Source organism: Cavia porcellus, unplaced genomic scaffold (assembly GCF_034190915.1).
Source record: "Cavia porcellus strain 051 isolate PalLab524CR breed Dunkin Hartley unplaced genomic scaffold, mCavPor4.1 scaffold_9, whole genome shotgun sequence".
NCBI lineage: Eukaryota > Metazoa > Chordata > Mammalia > Rodentia > Caviidae > Cavia > Cavia porcellus.
Window position 1 is genome coordinate 50,020,886 of NW_026947492.1, and position 22,195 is coordinate 50,043,080.

Here is a 22,195-nt window from a genome sequence, read left to right on the forward strand (position 1 = left end):
ATGATAAGAAAAATAGATGCAAAGAATTCCCACCATCCCCACAATGACACATACAATTTTGAAACTATTTGACATTATAAAATTAAACATGCAATAAACCATGCTTGTGGATATATTTTACGTTCTGTACCTTTCTTTCCTGGTTGGACCTTTAATTGCTTTCCTTGAGTTTGTTCAATTTTATTGTTTTGCTTTTGAAAAAAAAATCATGATGATTTTCTCTCTATAAAAATATCTTTGTGTTTTATTTATTTTCTTTCTGAATAGCACATTAGAGATAGAATTGCTGAAATGAAAGATTACTGATAAAATCCTAAAATACATTGCCAAGCTGCTTTCTGAAAATGAGTGTTTTATACCTCATATCACCAGCAATATGTCTGTCTCACCATACCACAACCAAATTTTGACTTTTGTCAATTTTAAGATCCTTAGTTGGGGCTGGGGATTTAACTCAGCGGCATAAGCATCTGCCTTGCAAGCAGGCAGTTGTGAGTTTGATCCCTGGTCCTGATAAAAAGGAAAAAGACAAAAAAAAAAAAAAAAAAGACTAAGGAGCATGTCAGTTAATTTGCATTACTTTTATTCCTGGTGAGGTTATATGTTTACTTGTGTGTCTCTATTTGACATTTACATTTTGTATTTTGTGATTGAATGCTAAAAGCCTTTTTAACTGAAATGTTATTATTGTTGAATTATAGCACTGGAAAATATTGATCATAAATATTTCTGGAAAATATTGATACATGTATTTGATGTTTTCCCTAGTATATTACTTGGTTACAAAGTATTTCCCCATAATGACTTTTAAGTTGTAATGTAGTCAGACCTCTCATATGTGTTTCTTTGACCTATTCTATTTTTAAAACTTTCTTTTCCATCAAGACACTATGTAGGCATTAGCCTAATTTTTGTAAGCTTGTATTTTATTCTGAGCTCAATTAAAAAGAAAACAAAACTTTTAAGACTAGTTTTGCAAAAGTGTAAGAGTTTAAACAGTATATAAAGCATGTTGACTGTTTCTCAAAAAAATTCAAACCCAAGTATCAGAGTCTGGTCATAATACATAATACTGAACTTAGAGTCTTGGATGATATTCACTTGAATATCTTTGAGAAGGCCGTAAAATGTTACTATGCCTGAACACTCAATACCAGGCTCCTATGATAATTCTCCTCTTTGTTTACCTCACATTGTTAAGGTCATTTATTTTCAACTTATTCCAATAGAATGCTCCATGACTCATTTATAACCCAATATCTTGACTGGGCTCAGTTTGGTTGATAGGCAAACATTCTTATAAAGAAATAAAGCATCTTAATAATTCAAAACTTTCAAAATGACCTTAAATGATATAGCTATATATATATATATATATATATATATATATATATATATATCATTACCCTTTCTCTCTTCAACAAACAGTAAAATATAATTAACAGCAGCACTATTTATATAGAGAAATGATGACCCAATCCCATTTTCTATTTTTAAAAAAGTAAATATTTGCAAATTATGGTATAGAGACTATTATTAATGACTTGTGGCACAACAATTTGAAATGACACAGCTATGAATCATAACAAATACAAATCATTATAAAGATGTTGGCACAAATAAAGGGTTACAATTGGGGATGATCTACTGTTAGGGGCAAAGGAAATAACTGAGAAAGAGAAACTGAGTATCAACCTCCAGTGCTATGACAAGGGATCAGTTACCTTTTCAATTTCAGGAGCAAAAATGAAACCTTAGAAGGTACCATTATGTAGCACCCTTTATGATAAAAGTCACTGATAGTTACCCTCTTTGTTCATCTGTCTGTCAAGAATTTACATTATGTAAGTGTTTTTTGGGTGAAATGTCAAGTTGTTAGTGAGTGGGTGAAGATTATATTTTCTGTGTATTGTCATAGAAGAAGGTACATCTTCAGAGCTTGTGTGTCCTTGGGTGCTTGAGTGTCTGAGAATGATGATCAAGATAATAATGGCACATAATAATAGCTTCGTCTTGCTGAGCCAGCTGTGAGTTCCATGCATTGAGCCAAGTGCTCTATGCTTAATCTTTTTATTTATTACTCTCAGGTGGACATTACTATCCCCATTTTCTAAATGAGAATGCTAAGGCCCAGGGAAGTCAAAAGATAGCAGGTAACTCAAGGTGGGATTTAGAAGATCTGAAATTCAAACCCAGTACTGTTTCCTTGCACTCACTATACTGATTTATAATAATTTTCCTTGATGTAATTTTATAGTTTTTAACATTGGTCAAGTAATTATACCTTTCTAATGTCACTAAAAGTCTATAAATAAGGAAAAGTTTAGAAAAGTTGACAAGAGTACCAAGACATCAGCTCCAGGACCTCAGCAGAAGTCCTTGAACACCCAAACTGATGGTGCTTCGAATTAGGCAGATGAACCAAGAATCAACAAATGGGATCACGTCAAACTGAAAAGCCTCGCACAGCAAAAGAAAAAACCTACAGAGTGAAGAAATAACCTTCAGGATGGAAAAAAATTGACTACTCCACAAGCAAAGGATTAATATCTGAAATATATGAAGTCCTCAAAAAATTATATCCCCTCAAATTTAAAGACCCAACTTAAAAATGGTCATCTGAAATGAATAGATATTTCTCAGATGAAGAAATACAAATAGCCAATAAATACATGGAAAAATAATATTGCAAGCCATTTGAGAAATGAAAGTTAAAACAACACTGGGATTCCATCTCATTCTAGAAAGAATTGCTATCTTCAAGAAGTCAACCAATAATAAATGCTGAGGAGGCTATTGAAGAAAGGGTTCTTTTTTTTAGTGGGATTGTAAGCTGATACACTGACTCTTGAAAGCTGTGTACAGATTCCTCAAAAAGCTAAAACTAGAAATTCCATTTGTCCCAGCTATTCTTCCTCTGTATAGATTCCCAAAAAAGTTTAAAAACATCATACCATAGCATTATTTGTATGCCGTGTTTATAGCAGCACAGTTCGTAACAGTTAAATCTTACAAACAGCCTTAATGCCCATAAACAATGAATGGATAAAAAAATATGGTATTTATATACAATGGTGTATTACTCTGCCGTAAAAAAAAAGATAAATCATTTGAAGGAAAATGGATGTGCTTTGAGATGCTAATACTAAGTAAAGCAGACAAAGAACTATTGCATGCTTTCTTTTATATGAAAAACTTAAAATATAAATATTGTATGAAATGAATCACTGATAATAGGAAAAAAAGCTATTATAATCCAGCTCAGACAATGTATCTAAAAGTGTACTTAGTACAATTGTCTTACTTTTGTTATTTTTTTACCTATTGTTTGGTTTTTAATCTGTATATATAATAATTAATTTTATAAGATTTTAAAAATAAATGAATATGATACTGAAAAAATCAAAGAGGTGGATGGAAGAGAAAGAAATAATTGAAATGTGTTACTTACATGTACTAATTTCCCACAATGAATGTATCACTGTGTGCTGCAAATATTTAATAATACACATTAAGAAAAAAATGATGAATAGGCCCTTGGAAATTATCTAAACCAATGCTGTATCGATCAGTGCTTACTAGAGAAACAGATTTAATATAAGACATACAAATATATATATATGAATTTACAGGACTGACTTACAGTGGCTGCCCACTGAGGCAGGTTTAGAAGAGTGCAAAAGGTCTGCCTATGTGCTGGATCCGAAGGATCCAATCAGAGGCCTGAGCTCACTACAGTGACTCAGGCAAGTTTATATCAGGAGGCAAAATGGTCTGGTCTTCGATGAAATGCTGGAGAACCAAGAGAGGATGTCCCAAAGGCAGGTGCAGAGTGCAGCTTCTTAGAAGAAACAAAAACAAGCTCTATTCTTCATTTCCCTTTTAAACCATTCTGGCAATAATCCTCCCAGGCTGTTTCTTCCACACCCAGAGCTATGCCGAACCAATTTATGGTTGTTTTTATTCAAATTGACACATACAAAGAGTTAACTATCACAGTTCCTTCCCTAGATCTTTCTCCATCACATGTCAAAGATCTTTTAGCATCTTTACCAAGTGACTAATACTTTCTGTTCAAAGTTGAGATTAAAAGCAGTCAGCCTCATCTCTCATTATTATCACTAAAATGATACTTCACATGTTAAGCACACAGCTAACAACTTGACCCTATATTCTATTTTACCCCCTAATTACCTTTGGGGGCTGCTAAAGACTTATCAGTACAGATCTAGAAGTCAGTCTTCAGTGCTTACTCCTGTAAATCTCTGACCTAATAAAAATATATTATTTGTAAATAGGAGCATGGGGCACCCATTTAAGATTATTTTAAAAATTCTGTCAGATTATATCAGGTAACTTATTAGATACTTGGTCATTAGAGCCTTTGGCGTCCTAGCCACTATCAGTGATGTGGTTTGCTTCTGTGTTTTTTTAATGCAGGGTATGAGGTGGGACATTTTCTAACCATTACAGTAGTCACAGAGGGTCACCACAAGATAAGGGATGGAGAATCTCAATATTCTGTGAATTTTTCCATTTCTGTCGGTCTGACAGAAAGATTTATACCTAAAGGCATGCAAATATTTGACCCCAACTTTTCCCACTATAATTTTAGATTCTTCTTAAAAAGTTTTGGCCCAGAAAGAGAATAAAACATATTGGAACATTTTTTGTTGGCATTTTTTGCTTTCTTTTTTTTTTTTTTCCTTCTTTTTCCGTAGCTCTTCTCATTTTTGATGAATGTGCTTTTTACATAAATTGTCCCTTTCAGGGAAACACTGGTAAAACAAAGACAAACAAGGTTTGTTTCTGATCCTCTCAGAGTTAGTACTCCAAAGAAAGAAAGAGACCTGTAAACCAAATATAAGATGAGGTTCTTGCTGGAGACATATTGATGTTGCTGTTACCTTGAGGGTAAAGAAATCATATTGCTTTGATTTTTATACCTTCGGGTGCTACTCAACTGAAGGGTATTTACAATCACAGTTATCATTAGCTCTGCCATAACATTATTGTCTGTGGTACTTTGTAGGGATGAGACATGAGGCAATCATGTCAGAAGTTAAACTTCTGGGGACACCAAAAACTCAGTAACAAGGATAGTAATATTCTAAAGCAAATTTTAGAAAATAAAACAAAGGCAAGAAATCAATAATAAACAAAATATCCACCATTTAGAGGATCATTCTGGTATAGGTCGCAGGTAGTATGAGATTATATACAAATAAAAGCTTATATTGTTTTAGTAGTACAGTCTAGCTTCTGTGATCTCAAAAGAATGTAATGTATACAAATGGAGCATTTATTTTATTTTCTCTATTGGAAGCAAAAGATCTGACCTAAGCTTTAATAAAAAGAGGTTACAAGGTTGCGAGGTTGGTAGCTGACTTTCATTACACAACTAATATTATAGGGGAGTCACATTGGAAATTCAGTAACATTCCTAGAAGGCCCCCTTAGAGAATGAATATAGCTAGACTTATTCTCGATTCAAGGAATCTGCAAAATTTGGTAGAGTTCACTCTGGTACTTCACAATTAGTAGACGCATTGGCAGTGACTCCTGATTTGTCTTATGCTACCAGCTGACAACTTCTTATCCTTCCTCTTTATCACAATTTATATTCCAAATATAGGATCTGATATGCCTACATCCTTTTTTTCTTTTTTCTTTTAGTATATCATGATTTTAAGATGAAGTGCTCCAAACCAGGTTAGTGTTCTAAGCTGCACTGGTCAGGGAGGGGACTGAGCTGGGTTGAAGTCCAGTGCAGCAAGTGGAAAATTGCAGTTACAGGCAAGGTGGATTTTCTAAAAGTAAGTTGTACATCAAGTATCATCTCTCTCCAATATGCCAGCATTATGAAATTAGCAATTAAAATTGCCAAGAAAGCAGAACAAATAGCAAGTTCTAATGGAATTTAGAGAAAAGAGAGAACACCAAGAGTCAGGGTATGTTAATTATAACAGCTTACAGTTATAAATCCAGAGATATGTAAACAGCTCACCAGATGATATTACAGAGTCATTTATATATGACCAGTGATAAGTGGACAGAGAGAGAAATGATTTGTTTATAAATTTGTTTAGAGATTACACTAAGAGATCTCCACCTACTGCACTCCCTCTGGGCAACATCCACAGGATGAGAGCATCACTGCACACTACAGATTGGATTTTCGTATTCCTTGTCTTCTAACTCTGGATGCTTAAAATAGGATAAACAGCCCCTTTCTGCTGTAACTGACTGACTCACACTGCCAAAAGTCATTTCCCCTCCCATCTCCTTACTGACCTAATGGGAAGTGATGGTGGCATCTGCTCTTGCTGCCCAGATCTCAGTGACAGCAATTAGTATTTGTTGTCTGTCTGCCAAAAAGTCACAGGGAGTATAACTTCAGGGAGGGACTAAGATGCTGACTGCCAGTGTCAGGCCTTCTGGGACTCCGGGCTGAGAAGCTTTTGAAGAACAGTACCCTGCCCAAGGGTGACATTTACAAGAATTATGAACAGACAGTGTTGCCAGACTCAAATACACGAAGCCCAACTCTCTGGGTGGATGAACCATACACACTAAGGCCTTAAAGTTTTTCCATTCTAAACTGACAACTTTGGGGTTTCTGTCCTTCAAAATAGCCTGTGACAATGAATGACAGTCTAAAAAATTTAGACCTAATAAAAAGACTCACAATAACTTACAATTATCTTAAAAGTAAGAAATTTTTTTTCTCTCAGTACAGAATGGTAAAAAAAAGAGTATCTATTTGTTCAACAAATCATACATGAAGCTCTTGCTATGTGTCATTCCTCTGCCTAGCCTCTGGCTTGTGTCATGCTTTGTCTGTGTTGTACAGTGTCCTACATAGTACGTAATACGTAGCAGCATCCCAGGGCTATAATGAAGCTCTTAGGCTGAAATCTTCAAATATAAGTTCCATTTTTGTACCACTGAAGAGGAGATTTTCACTGATATTTTAAATTTCGTTGTTTGGTTGTAAGAGGACTTTGTCAAGTGTGTCAAGTATTGCTATGTTTTGATATTTTTTTCATCAACCTTTCTCTCAAGGTATCAAGTGTTCTCAAAACCAAGAGTATGCACTGGGCTGGATTTGTTTCCTCTTTTAGCAAGCAACTATATAAAATAATAAATAGGAAAGGAATGAAGAGTAAGAGAGAAGTAAAAATGAATTTGTAATATCAGCAATTGTATTTTGCCTTCATAATAATTTAGAGTGATGAGTGATTAAACATAGGCACATAATTCATTGTGAAAGAATACTACAAGTGACAATAAGACAACAAACGAGATATTGAAGTGACAATATTTCATCCATAAAATGGTTCTACAAAAGATACAGGTAATAATTTCAGGAGTTCAATGCTGGACAAACTGCAGGGCTTCATTTTCTTTAATTTTTTGTAGTGCTCAAAGAGTAAAATATTTTCCTAATTCAGTTAAATATAATTTAGGATTTTTAAAAAGATATATATTAGCCTACTTTGATTCTAAAAATATTTTCCTAAATATGGCACTATTGTATCAAAAAAAAACTGAGAGAAAATTGCTAATTTTCATTTTGGGGGGCTCACAGGGTCAACATCAGACTGAGCAAATTGAATCAGTCCTTCCAGGTAGAAAGTACAATGCTCCTGACATGAATGTTATCATAAAAATGTTTTTTGACCCAAAATGCATCAGTTCCTTTATTCTAAGGTCTCATTCTGGCAGTGGCAGTTTAGGTCAGCTACCATTTTATATGCACTATTTTAAATATAGATGCAGTAAGGTCTCTAACTTCAAGCTCTAAATTATATAGTAAGAAAAAACATTCCTCATTATAAATATAATGAGAGGTAAAATGGATTGAAAATATTTAATGTATTACCTCTTGTAGGCCCTACTGATAGTTTTCTTCTATTAAATTTGCAGTCTTAAATTTTGTAAGACTATTTCTGTAATTCCTGGGTATGGCTTATAAACCAAAAGTGATACTAGCATAAATAAAAATAGTTTATTTTGTCCCATGTTAAAGAATTCCAAAGAAATGTAGCCCAGAGGCACTATGGTTTTGTTGCATATCATCAGTGACATAGGCAGTCACTATATATTCCACTTTCTGTATCGTTTGCCCTGATCCTTAAAGTTGCTTCACAGTCCCAGATGACCATAGACCTCTCTTCTGACCTGAAACTTGAATCCATCCTTTGCTCGTTCCAGGTCAGGAGAAGGAATTAGTGAGAGAGAGCAAAACTGCAAGGGTCACAGCTAAATCAGCTTCCCTATAAGCAGCTATTCCACATGTCCTCAAAAACCTGCTCACCTCGCATTGCATTGAGCATTTCAATGGTGCCACAAGGGAGGTAAAAAGAGTAAGTTATTATACAACATATAACCATAAGTGGGAAAGTTGGTTGCTGTTAATAGTACATAAGGAGTAAATGATATTATTTTGCATTTTAATTTTGCATATGATGAAATGCTACTCGTTGTACAGTTGTTCCTTGTGGGTGCTAACCATGCATATCTATCTCTTGCTCTTGTATCACCAGGCCTCCGGAACCTGTTTACAGCACTGTGAACAAACTGTGTGATAAGCCTGCTTCTCCCAGGCACTATTCCCCTGTTGAGTGTGACAAAAGCTTCCTTCTCTCAGCTCCCTACCCCCACTACCACCTAGGCCTGCTCCCTGACTCTGAGATGACCAGGTACTGCATGCGCTTCCTCCCTTCATCTCCTCGAGTTGCATGTGCTTCCACAATGATGAATGGGTGGAATCCACCTTGCTTACTTTTCACATGCTCAACATCTTCCTCAAGACGGGGAGATGTTCTGCACCTGTGGTACAATGAGAGAAATTAAGCACATTGACTTTGTGTTTCCTTGTGTGATCATAGAGCACTCAGCCATGATCACGTGGTGCTCAACATGTTCTCGATGTTCATATACTTCAATAAGGTCTTAATTAGTTATTCCAGAACAACCAGTCTTGGAGTTTATCAACATCTCCCTCATACAGAATATGAATTTTTAAAAAAAGAATATGAATGAGAACATTTATTATTTTTAATTATTACTTACTGTGCCCCAGGCATAATACAACCTTAAAAAAGATACTATTATTGCCACTTAATAGTTTAACTAAATAACTTTTAACTGATTCCTTGTAGCATTATGCAATTTATCTAAAATTACAGGATTAGGTGTTGCTAAACATAAGTTTAATATTTATACTGTGTTAGGTGCATGTTTTCTTGTTTAATTACTTCCATCATTTATCAAATACAAAGATTCAGAGAGGTTAAGAGGAAACCTCAGTATTTTACTATCAGTAAATGTGGAGTCCAGATTTGATATCAGAATTTTGAGTCTTTCTATAACAACTTCGTAAACAAATTGTTCTAAGTCTAAAGGTTACACACAATTCTGCATTAGTATTCTAAAACATCTGTATGGTAAAGAATGAAAGCCCTATCTTTGCATAGTACTAAGAGTTAGCAAGAGAGGAGAGTAAGAAAATTAAGATTCAGTATTCCATAAGATGGTTCCAATTCAATTTAAATCATGATCCCAATGGTGGCATTCCTACTCATAACAGACTGCTTGGATAGTTACACTGTTAGATGGAATATGTGTAAAATAGTTGTCAGGGTTAAGAAAACAGAGAAGAGAGAATAATTCAAAGAAAAATGAATGTATCAAGAGGACCTTCATAGAACATCATCTTTTTTATACTTTCAAAGAATAGTTTAAACAGCAATTCTTAGTCCCTATATAGGAATTAAATAACAAATTTTAAATTATATCTCACTTTTCTAGAAATAAATAAAAGTGTTTTTGACTAATCAGCTGTATTTTTACTTAGTTATAACACAGTTTAATCATATTTCATAAAACAACTATTAACAATCATATGGCTTAATAAGTTATAAAAACTATTTCTCAGTACAGGGAACGATACCATCTTGAACTAAGAGGACAAAACAGCCATAACCACAGGAAGACACACCTGTCTACAAAATTACTTTTTGCTAATTTTGCCTCTGTTGTCAGCTGCATAGGCAGCTAATGTTTAGGGAGCTCTTCCTTTCACCAAGCATTTTGTTAAAACACCTCTCATAAATTATTTCTTCCAAACCTCATCATGATCTTATGAGGTAGATAAAATCACTGAGGGGGCTGGGGATTTAGCTCAGCGGCATAAGTGCCTGTCTTGCAAGCAGGCAGTCGTGAGTTCGATCCCCAGTACCGATAAAAAAGAAAAAAGACAAAAAAAAAAAAAAAAACCAGATAGAATCACTGTATTTGTTTTTAAAATGAGAAAATTAAGACTTGAGAAGCTGCCTAATTTGTGCAAAATTGTCCACTATTAAGAGGCAGAGCTGGGCTTCAAACCCAGGTGATGACTGCCGTGTGGTAGCACATTAGCCCTTGTGTTGGCACAAGCATAATGGCAGTAATATTTTTATTATCTAGAAATATTTCCCTCGTAGTTTCTGTTTTTCTGTTCTTTAACTTTATGTCTCATCTCTGTTTCTCTGGCCCAGTGTCAATGACTTTTTTTGTTTTTTAACCTACACTCCTTTTCTGATGAATATGAATGTTACACTGATTTCTTGTTACATTGTTTCTACATTGTTACTCCACTGGATATTTTAATACATTGTTCCTTAAGAATTCACCACAAAGCAGCTGCTAGAGTGTCTCCCTCCTGGGTGAAAACATGAGATTAACTTCTTTTCAGTTTATTTTCTATAATCAATATTATGAAGACCATAACATTTCCTTTTTATATTTTATTTTTTCAAATTGAAGATATCATTTTCAAATTACATGCCCCAGTAATTCTGATGCACACCAGTCCCCAGCCTGCACTCACTGCCACGGCCAGCACCCTTTCACCCCCACTTTAGAAATTTTATTTTCTCTTTATTCTAATTGTCTTTTTTCCTCCTTTTATTCTTTTCATATTATCTTCTTTATCTTATCATTCTAGAAAAAAGTCATACACACAAATATATGTGTATATATAACTATTTATAGATATTTATATATATGTGTGTGTGTGTATATATCTATATATAGATATATATAGATATATATTTTAGAGGCCTCATCACCAGTGCTCTGATGCCAAAAATCTTAATTTCTCCATGTTTTGTTCCTTCCCCACACTCCTCCAACTCAGCTCAAGATAAAACTTTTAGTTACTTTTAATACATTATTTGCTCTCACTTCTATCATTCAATCTGCCTTCAAGTCTTATTGACTTTCACTCCCAAATATAATTCACTCCATACAGTACTTCTGCTCGCACCACTTAATCACAGCCCTATCATTTCTCACCAACAATAGCCTCCTAATTCATCTCAGTCCTTCCATTGTTTTCCTCCTGGTTTATTTTCAATGCAGCCAAAGTGATCTGTTAAAAATAGATCATATCTTATCTCTCTCCTTTTGCATTGGGATAAAATGCAAAGTCATTAATCCAGCATTTGGCTCTGCATGAGCTGGCACTTACCTGCTTCTGGAATATGTCATTTTGTACTTCTTTCTGCAGTTCACACTATTCACATCATCCTTTTTATTCAAAAAAAAAAAAAAAACACATTGAATTTCTTTCCACCTCAGGTCCTCCAGACATGCCTTTCCCCTGAAACTACAAGTTCTTCTTACACTTTGCCTCATTAACTTCTGGTCATCTTAAAGCTGAGCTAAAATTATACTTTCTCAGAGAGGCTCTCTGAAGGAAATCGTCAGATCCACTGTTTCTTTCTTGTTCTCTTTCCCGTATTCTCCTTCTTTCACTCCCTCTCTTCCAAAGACTCAAGCAATTTATAATTATACAGGCAAACTACATGTCAGTCTCAGATTCTACACTATTAGCTTAAGGCGCAGAAATGTGCCTATTTCGTGTGCTGCCAGACTCCTAGCCTTCACACAGTTCCCCACCCACTAGGGACTCATAATTATGGTGTGAATAAGCAAACATGCAAGGAAGATCTACAAACAAACTGATCCCTATTTCTGGAACAGATCATAGTTCAGGCTGTGCTTTACCAGCTCTTAACAGGTAAATAAAACTGCTCCATGAATGGATGGAGTATGCATGCAAACAAATGACAATAACTAGAAGTCACTTTGTGCCTTGTTCTCACACAAGTTATTTGAATAGTTAGTGTCCACATTATACATTCATTAGTTAGCTGTCAGTTCCTCATGAAGACTGAACAATTCATTTCAGAGGTTATTTAGTTCCTTTCCAATGGGGAATAACCTCTCCAACCAGATGTTTCTTGAAAGCCAGCCAATGATTCAGGAGAGGTTCAAGAATTCAGGTTCCATTTCCTACCTCGTCGCTTGCTTTTCCCACTCTGTCGTTGGGTAACTGATAGACTCTCAGGTAGATAGGAACATACGTAGTTGTCCCTTACCTGATTCTAATAATGCTGACAAAGCCTATCTAGTGTCTTAATGGGTCTATGTCTTATTTCGACCCATGGTAAAATAAAAATATTTTACAATTTTCAGCCATAAAAGGAATATTATACTTATTAATTAATTCAACCAAAGTTTATCAAGCACTAACCAAGTGAAAAATACTGTACTAGGAAAACGTTTTGCAAAAGTACAAGCTGAAAAAGCCAGCAAAAAATTGAAGTAATGCTTTAAGTTACAGTGTGCAATGATGTGTAGGTTTTCAGTGAAATGAAAAACTGCGGGAGTATATTTCAGAAGTATGCATATATTGATACAGCAATTACTGCATCAGATCAGTATACGAGCTAGTTTGCAGAAAGGCAGCGTTATATTTATTCTAGTGTAATCCCTAATCAGCTTTCAGAAAAATAGAGATAAGTCAGCAAAACCAGCAACATCAGTCTTTCTCAATTCTCTGAGTTTCAGTGGGAATACCCAAGTGTTCAGCTCTGAATTGATAACAAATACCAGGGATAATTTCATTATGTACACAATTTACTTCTATAAAGTCATCTAAAGGAAAACAGAAAAGTTGTAAGTTTTCCTTCGGAAAGAATTTTAAATTACTTGTCACAGGGCCTAAGGTTGAAGATATTCAGAGTAATTAACTTTTCAGACCATTTACAATCCAGAAAAGGCTAGAGCCTCAAATCAAATTCAAATTTGAAGTTCTGTGGAAAACAAATGGCATTACTGCGAGACCTGTGCTTACCTAGTACATCTCTTTTTCTTAAAGAAAAAGTAGTTATGATGTTGTAATTGTTTTTCCTACTTTAGAAAAGTGAATGGTTCAGCTTTCATTATTCCTAGAGCAAAGAGAATAGCATTCTTGAATGTTTTTGTGATATATGTGGCCTCTTTTTATTTGTTCTTTTTCAAAAATGAGCTTAATTATTGTTATTTTTGCACTTGAAAAACAGAGGCTGTGATAAGCCAGATGAAGTCCAATTAAAATATATTCGCAGATTTGAAATAGGAAATTCACTCTGAATCATTACATGAATATAAAATATGTTCACTCATTAAAGATAACATATTCATGAGATTTCTAGATACTAGATATTATCCTGGATCCTGGAGATTCAAAGGTGAGCAATATATTATCTCTTTCCTTAAGCAGCTCACAGACATATCCATGATGAATTATTCACCGTGTGGTCTATAGATGCTGAAACCTGTATCTCTAAAGTACCTAATCTCTTTGTTAAAGGAAAACTTTACATAAATTTAACAGGGTTTATTTAAACAAAGGCTAATTCATGAATCAGGCAGCACTGAAAATCAGAGAACTCGGCCCAGTAGTGTGAACAATGAATTTTAATAGATAGAACACAGAAGAAAGGAGACAGATCACCTGACGGTACAGCTAAGTATCTACCTTATTCATGCATACTGTGATGAGCTGACTGTTTGTGATGGTCTAAAAGTCTACTATTTGTTGAAATCCTAACATAGGTTTTAATTCATTTATATATACTAAGTTATATTGAAGTTCATTATAGAAACTCATGATATGGAGATAGTCTCATGCTATTGGTCACCTTATTTAATTAACATATCCAAACTCAAGATTAGTACAAGAGGTAGTATTAGGAGCAAGCATGATGTTGAACTGTCTGCAGAGTGTCCCCACCCACCTTCTGTTTCACCAACTCCTAATCATTTATAAGCAGCATCTATGTAAAACGCAACCTTTACATTCTTATATGTCCACCTGCTAGTCTAGCTTCTGTTTTCCTCTGCAAGGCTCAGAGAGTTCACATCAATATTTTGCTCTTTTGTGGAAGTTATAAAGTTGCAGCTCAAGCTACCCCTAGTTTTAGAACAAAAAGTAAGATCTTTACCTTACAAGATCTCAACCATATGCCAAAGTTATGGTGACCCATCTTTGGCAAGTTTTCTCTTCTTGAAAAATGATAGTAAATGTATCTCAGACTTTAATGTTTTAACTATCTCACATTTGTAAATCTAAAATCAAATGTAAACTTCAGACCTAACGTATTATATAAATGGATGTGAGTTTCCAAAGTTATCCAAAAGAGGAGTCACTTTTTCACCTGTTTTTCTTGAAATATTAGTAAACCACTGAACTCATCAGCTAAGGGGGGAAAAAAGCACAGTAGTAAGCCTAATTGTTTGCAAATGCATGACAGATTCCGGGCCTACCAAGAGTTAGTTCTGTGTAGCTCAGGATGGCTGATAAGACTGAAGATATATTGTCTGATCTCAGAAGCTAAGCAGGGTCGAGCCTGGGTAGTACTTGGATGGGAGACCGCCTTGGAATACCGGGTGCTGTAGGCTTTAAAAAAAAAAAAGACTGAAGATATAGGCAGTTGCAGATCAGGGAGAGATATTTTGCAGGCCTGAGAGTTTTAGACTTACTTGATCCTATAAGCAGCTATTGAAGAGTTTAAGAACTGAGCAAATGCATATTAGTCAGCTATTACTGTGAAAAAATACCTTAAAATCAATTTAGAGGGAAAGATATTTATTTTGGTTCAGTTTCAGAGGTTTTAGTCCCTGGTTAGCTGGTTCCATTGCTCTAACCTGAGGGTAAACTGAAACAAGGTGGAAGGAAGGGTGAGGCAGAGGAAAGCTACTCCCCCGAGGCAACCTAGAAACATAAAAAGCAAGAATAATCTAAGAGGAAGGGACCAAAAACCAGATATAGTCCCTGAGATCACACTCATATGATCCACACCTCCTATGTCTCTCACCTCCCAATAATTCCATCATATTATCTCCTCAGTAGATTAATCTACTGATGAAGTTAAAACTCTCATGCAATCACCTTCTGAAAGCTCCATCTCTAAACACATGAGACTTTTGGAGGCATTCTGATCTAAACCATAGCACAAAGACACTGTGTGATTTGTGTGTTTAGAAAAAACACTGTTAGTTGTGTGGAAATTGTTTGAAAGCAGGGAAACTAGTCAGTGTGTAGATCATACAGTTGGGCTGAAATTCTGAAGAACTGAACTGAGACTGTAGAGATAGCCACAATTGGATTCAGAATTATTTATCAGATAGTACTTGGTGACTGACTAATAAAGGAAAGATTTTTGGTTGAGTGCATTTACAAGATGCTGCTCCCTTTCTTTGTCTTGAAACGAATGAGCCCTATTGTCCATAGAGATAGACTTGAAACTTCGTAGAAGCTTATGAGAGAAAATGAGGAAGAGTGTGAAGATACCTTGTTAGAGATGGTGTAATGTGAAGTCATAGAGGAGCCGAGGTCTACACCCAAACTTTCCAGGGTTAAGGTCTTTTTTTTTTTTTTTTTTTGGTCAAATGAACCATTTGCATTTTAGCTAAATACTCTTTTTTTAATGCCAGGTAGTGTTCTGCTTATTATTTACATATACATTTATATTTATTTATATATTATTTGTATCTTCATGATGACTTCTCCAGTTAGATTTCACTCTAAATTTTTAAATTTTTGTCTTAAGCTTATTGGTAAAATTTAGATACATACATTGATCACATTCATCGTACCTGTACCTGTGCATAATATTTACCTTAGTTCTTCTTTTTTATTTTATGGAAAAAAATAAAACAAAATTTTGTAACAAAATAATAGGAGAAAATATTAGTAAATACATTGGGTATCATTATCTTTAAAGTAGTTGCTCAGAGTGCAAGATCTGGGCTTTAAAAATTCTCCAAATAGTATTATCACAAACCTTTCTTTTCAATAAACTAAGAGAAACTGGTAGTATAACTATATGGTGTTTTGTTTTCTTTTCCTTTTCCCTTCCTTCTTTTTCCTTTTGCCTCATCTTAGTTCCTTTTTCCTTTTGAACAATTTCTTCCCATTTCATGCTATCTATTGTGCGTTTTGGAACTTACTTACTCTTTCATCTCCTCATACCAAGAAGACACCTGTGAGTCTGATTTATTTCAGTTATGAGTATGGTCTCTAGTTGAATCCATTTACCTATAAAAGTCTCAAGTTTATCCTTATCAGAGTACTATTCTATTGTGTGAAAATACTATTTTTTATATATTTCTTGGTTGATGGCATTTGGGTTCTTTCCAAGATTTAGCTATTACAGATTGTGTTGCTATAAACATGGATGCACATATGTCACTGTATATATATATATATATATATCACTATATGTGATGGTTTAATTCTTCCAGGAAGATCCCAGAAGGGTAATATCTAAATTCAATTTGCTCATCAGCAAATGAGTGACATAATCATGCCTGTGTTGTTCCCCACATAAAATAATTATGAAGATCAAGGGAAATGCAGCAAGTAAATTTTTGCCCATTGTGTTCATATTAGTCTTTATTGTATCCTTAAGCTTATTCTGTTTTTAAAGCCATAAAGTCATATATATTTGTTCTTATAATTATTGAAACACCAGGTGAAAAACATGTATCAGCATAGATACATTCTCTGAGATCATTAGAAAGCTGTGATGTTAAGTCCACTTATCACTCTTAGCAGCCATCTTTCTTATCACCATTGACAAAGTTGTATCTTTTCCTTTTACTATTACAATTTCCCTCTAAAAGGTAGCAAGTTTCTAAACCTATATGTGATTTTATACTTACAAGAGATAATTTTCTTTGTTATCTACTCATGTAGTGCTATCACTGTACTTAACTGTGTCTTCCTAAGAATATGAACAAAATCACAACTACTCTATGAAACATAAGTTAGTAACAGAGACTTCACGTGTTGCTTATTGTTTCTAGTAATACAAATAATTTTTGCAAAAATGTGGGTTTTGATTTAGTAAGGAAATTATCTAGGCTCTGTCCAGGGCTCTCCCATACCCTAGTTCGGTGGCGGTGAACTTTTTAGAGCTTTCAGTGATTAAAAAAAAAAAAAAAAAAAAAAAACCACCTAGCTACAGTATGCATGCCAAAGGCTCACCACCTTCCTATTCTCATGAAACCTTCATCCTCTTCCTCTGACTCAGGGGAAGAATTTTGTAGCATAGTGTATTTAGTAGAGAGTGACTGTATCACCTCCTCTTGGAGAGAGTGAGCAACCTTGTCTATAAGAAACACACTTAAGGGGCTGGGGATTTAGCTCAGCAGCATGAGCGCCTGCTTTGTAAGCAGGCAGTCATGAGTTCGATCCCTGGTACCGATAAAAATGAAAAAGACAAAAAAAAAAAAAAAAAAAAAAAAAAAACCAGAAAGAAACACACTTAAATCGAAGATCCTTAGAAGACAATAAAGGGAAAGGAAGCAAAATATCAGTGGCCTAAATCACCCAGTCCTCTGAGTCTCATGGCTGCTCTTCCAAGAATCTGTGAATGCAGAAAGGAAATTTGAGCCTTTCTCACACTACTTAATTTAGAAATAGCACCATTAAAAAGAGAAAGAAGACGTTTACCAAACCATTGACCTTCTAATACCCTTAAAAGGCTGGTATAATTTTAAAGAATTCTTAATTTCATTTTTAATTAAAACCAGGAGAGCAAGCAGTCCAGGCATGGCTCATCAGGCACAAGCTCTTCTTCAAATTACGAAGCAGCTTCTTTTTCAAAGGGTTTTGCTGCCTTTATGAAATAGGTGACCACTAAGCCCAATCTGAGTTAAGGAAAGCAAGAAGAGATTAAATGACTCAAAATGTCACAGAAGCCATTCTTGCCACATTTAGTTTTATAGCCTCTTCCCTCTGCAATGTGATGTATGCAAGGGTTTACAGTGAAAGAGATGCTCCTGGCTTTTTAAATTAATATGGTCTCTAAACAGGCACTTCATAAAAAAATAAATTACATTGACTATTGCCCTAACTTTAAAAAAAAAACAATTTTGTTATTAGGAGAAAATGTCTTTTCATTAAGAAGGCAGGTATAGTAGTAATTGCAGTGTTCATGGGATCACTATGAAGATTTACTTAACTTACTAATACAGTACTAAGAACAAAACCTGATAATAAGGAAGCACTCCATAAATTTTAGCTATCATTGTGTGTGTCTGTGTGTGTGTGCGTATACTAAATCACATATTACGACTTTCTTTCTCCCAAATGGACACACCCAGTTGAGGGAAAATGAATTTTCATTAAAGGACTATTACAAATGACTGTCTCCACTCCTAACCTAATGGTGAGTCCAGTAAATTACGAAAGGAGAGGAACTTAGAAGCCTTTCCAGGGTGGAGGAAGGGCTCTGTAAGGCTGCTCATGTTTATAGAGAGTTCTAAATTTTTTAGCATACAATTTTTTTATTTTAATTAAGAGATCAAAAGTTATCTGTGAGAGCAGGGAAAATAAATCTCCCACTTCAATCCTTTAATCCAGTTCTGCAGACCTTAAGCTTCCATGAAGTTTAAAGGATTTTCTAAACAGTGTTCCTAAGGTCAGCAGGGATGTGTGTGCCAAACTGAACCCAAAACCCATGATTGCTTTATTGCAGAGAAAATGGATATATTCAAGGGTGAAGGGGAATTCTGTATCTTACTTTAAAAAGAGGAGATATCCTGGGTCACTGTTAGGTGGCCAGGGCTTTGTCCAAATTTCTAAAGACATCCCTTCTTGTGAATGAAGGATGCTTGTGCCTGAGTGTTGTACTCAGCATTGCTCCGTATTCTGGTGAACATCCTGTCTAAAAGAATGGAGTGACCCAACTGTGGGATAACAAAAGAAAATCTCAGTTCTCATTGTTATTAATATGTCTCTGAAGTGTATCTACCATTCTGGTTCTTTTCTTCTTTCTCTTGCATAATTTTGAGACTATGCTTTCTGTCAACATTTTTAGTTAAAAAATAACTAGAGGCTAACGTATGTTTGGAAATGGAGGATTCCTAAAATTAGATCAAACAATGTAGTCTAACCTGCATATTTTTCCAGTTTGGAAACCGTTTCTTAGACCACAAATTTGTATTACATGCTTACTATAGGGCTAGTACTTCTAAAGATACACAATCTAGATGCATGTGAACCCTCTTCTTGGGAGGTTTAGTGATCACTGGGTTACTTTTGTGGGCATAGACAACAGCTCTCTGTAATGATTTTAAAAGTCTAGAAATTTATCATGGATTATGTACTTCAAATACAGGTGAATCAATATGTTATATATCAGTTTTCTTTCCAGCTCTGTCACTCATTTAAACAGTTATTGATAACGTTTTATTATTTTTTCTATAGTGGAATTATGTTATCTCTAGATCTTAGGCTACATTAGGCATAGGAAATGGGGGAATGAGGAGAAAAATAGGAAAGAGCTCTCTTCCTGTTCCAGCCAGATCTTCTGCCCTGATTCTCACACTGAAGCCTTTTCATCTGGAATCTTTATGAACCATAAAAGTAGGCTCTAATTCAGACTCTTTCCCCATCAGAGAAATAGAAAAGGAACATAGAGACAATTAGCGTCATTAACATTCAAGGTTAGGGATATAATCTTTCCTTGAAGATGATTTACTTTTTGCTAAATCTCAAAATTTAAAAGTTATCCTAAGAGAGATTGAGACAGTGACTAGGAGAGAGGAGGGTGAAAACCTTTGCCAGGTCAAATGACAAGTTTTTGTCCATTTTAGCACTGTATAGCATTCTATCTAACACATTTATGTATGTATAACACATTTTTATTATATATAACATATTTTTATTTAGCCATATAAATGTCATAGATCAACTAAATAGGTGAATAAAGACATAGTACATCCTGACTGAAGTTGCAAATTTTACTTGTTATAATGATATGTAACAAAGCAGGGTAAAAATCATGTTGCATAATATGTGCTGCATAAGTACATCATAGCAGTCAGTGGAATGGTCAAGAGTAGGTGTTCACCCTACAAAAGTTCAAGGAGTATATTTAAACTTAATGGAAGCTATTCTCCAAGCTTAAACTAGTGCATAGAAGAATTAGTAGATAAAGAGAAGTACTTCAAGCTGAATCATAGTTCACCCTTTGTCCCTTAAACAAGGGTAATATGTACAATTTTTCTTGCGAATTCTGATATCTAGTTGGGCCATAGAAATTAGGTTTTTTTAGATAGGTTCTGGGCATGTGTAGTTCAGGCTGTCCTTGAACTCACTAAGTAGCCCAGGCTAATGCTAATCTCAAACTTGTAGCTCTCCTCCTCCTTCTGATTGCTAGGATTACAGACATGTGCCACCATGCCCAGTCATAGAACCAGTTTTCTTCAGCCAACCTATTGCTCATTATAACAGATTATGTGTGCTTTTGCTTATGTCTATCTCATTGTGTTAAGTATTAAACAATGACTTATGCTCTGTTAATACCACACCACGTTTGGATGTCTCTGACATGTATTAGAAAGATCGGGCCATTGTAATGTGCGCTGCTAGACTTTCAAAGGTATAATCAAGGTGCACAGCAAACAAACTTCTCAGAAACTCTGATTGACCCTGTAAAGGGTAATAAAACAAAAATCAATTTGACAAACTTAGAAGATTGAAAAGGAACAAATTAAGATGAGCAAAAGGACTTTATTTTCAGCGCCAGTCACTCTGAAAGTTTGCTTGGCATGCTAAGTAAATGTCAGTGCTCGGCAAGGTGAAGGTAATTGCCATTCCCTTCTCTAATGTTCCTTCCACCAGCTACGAATAAAAAAGAAAGTGAAAGAAAAATGTGTTACAAAGATTCCTACAGCCCACAGTGTATCCTCAGGGTCCTGCATATCGCATCTTCCACAATACAGAAAGGTGTATCTCCTAGGCCAATCCTGTAAGGAAATAGGAATGTTCACCTCTGTATTTACCTGAGGGAAGTATAATTGGACTGGAAGATGAATTTCTTTTTACTTCATAAAATTATGAGTTGATTTATCTATAACAAGCCTGTTTATGTTTTGTCGATAGAAACTAAATTGAAGAATCTCTCATTGAGATTTAGCAATTTTACCTCTAAGAATGTAATCAAGAAAAATGAAAATGTATGTTGATATAAAATTTGCATTCAATGTTCATTAACAGCATTGTTTATACGGAGACTCCTTCCATCTCCCCTTCCCCATTCTCTCTATCCCTTGTTTGTCCACTTCACCCATAGATGCCTCCTCTTTCCTCTCTGCACACCTTTCCTGGTGAAATTCATACACGTACACAAATTTGCTTCTCAGAGATGTTCCTATGCCTTCTAGCTATATATCTGCAACTAGACATAGGGTTAATTCATATGTCCAAGTACCTGTTACATGGAGCATCCACTTTCAAAAGTCCTAAGGCATATGAAAAATCAAGTCTTTTCTCTTTCAACTCTCAGGTTGTCCTGTTAAATTCACTTTTTGATAACCAGTGGTACTGTGGAAGGGTATTTGAGAATATGTGCTTGAGTTCAGATCCCAGTGTTACTCCTGTCTGTTTGACTTCTCTGTGTCTTAGTTTCCTTACCTATAAAATGGGAATAATGAGAGTATCTGTCTTACAAAGCCATTATGAAAGTTAGTGAGTTATATGTGAGAAGCAACTAGCCCATGTGGTCACTACTCTAGTCACAGCACCAGAATGTTGTGCTAGGTTCCTCCTGCTGCTTCACCTTAAACTGATTTTTCAGTGTCTAATCAACTATCAACTTATCTTTAATATCTATTGAGCAATTGTTCTGCATCCTTTCCATATTATCTCCAATCCAGATTGCGCTAGAATCATCGCTCCTCTTAGGTATTTACAACTTGTTTCCACCGCACCCTCCATGCACTTTCCACTCATGGCCCACACCACAGCCCACATGCAGCCTTCTAAAGTGCAAAGCTGATTATGTCACTGCCCTGATCTCCTCCA

General features: G+C 35.1%; 1 protein-coding gene across 26 annotated transcripts in view; it reads left to right on the plus strand.

Moving 5' to 3' along the window:
• The window catches only part of Dlg2 (discs large MAGUK scaffold protein 2), a 1,893,126-nt gene that overhangs the window by 1,459,990 nt on the left and 410,941 nt on the right, over window positions 1-22,195 (plus strand). For 21 of the 26 annotated variants that reach the window (XM_063256338.1, XM_063256340.1, XM_063256341.1 and 18 more), the window contains one exon: window positions 8,550-8,705. The exons of the other annotated variants lie outside the window; for them this stretch is intronic. In XM_063256338.1, the coding sequence (XP_063112408.1) occupies window positions 8,550-8,705 (156 nt within the window). The remainder of the gene's footprint in view (window positions 1-8,549; window positions 8,706-22,195) is intronic. 26 annotated transcript variants of the gene reach the window in all.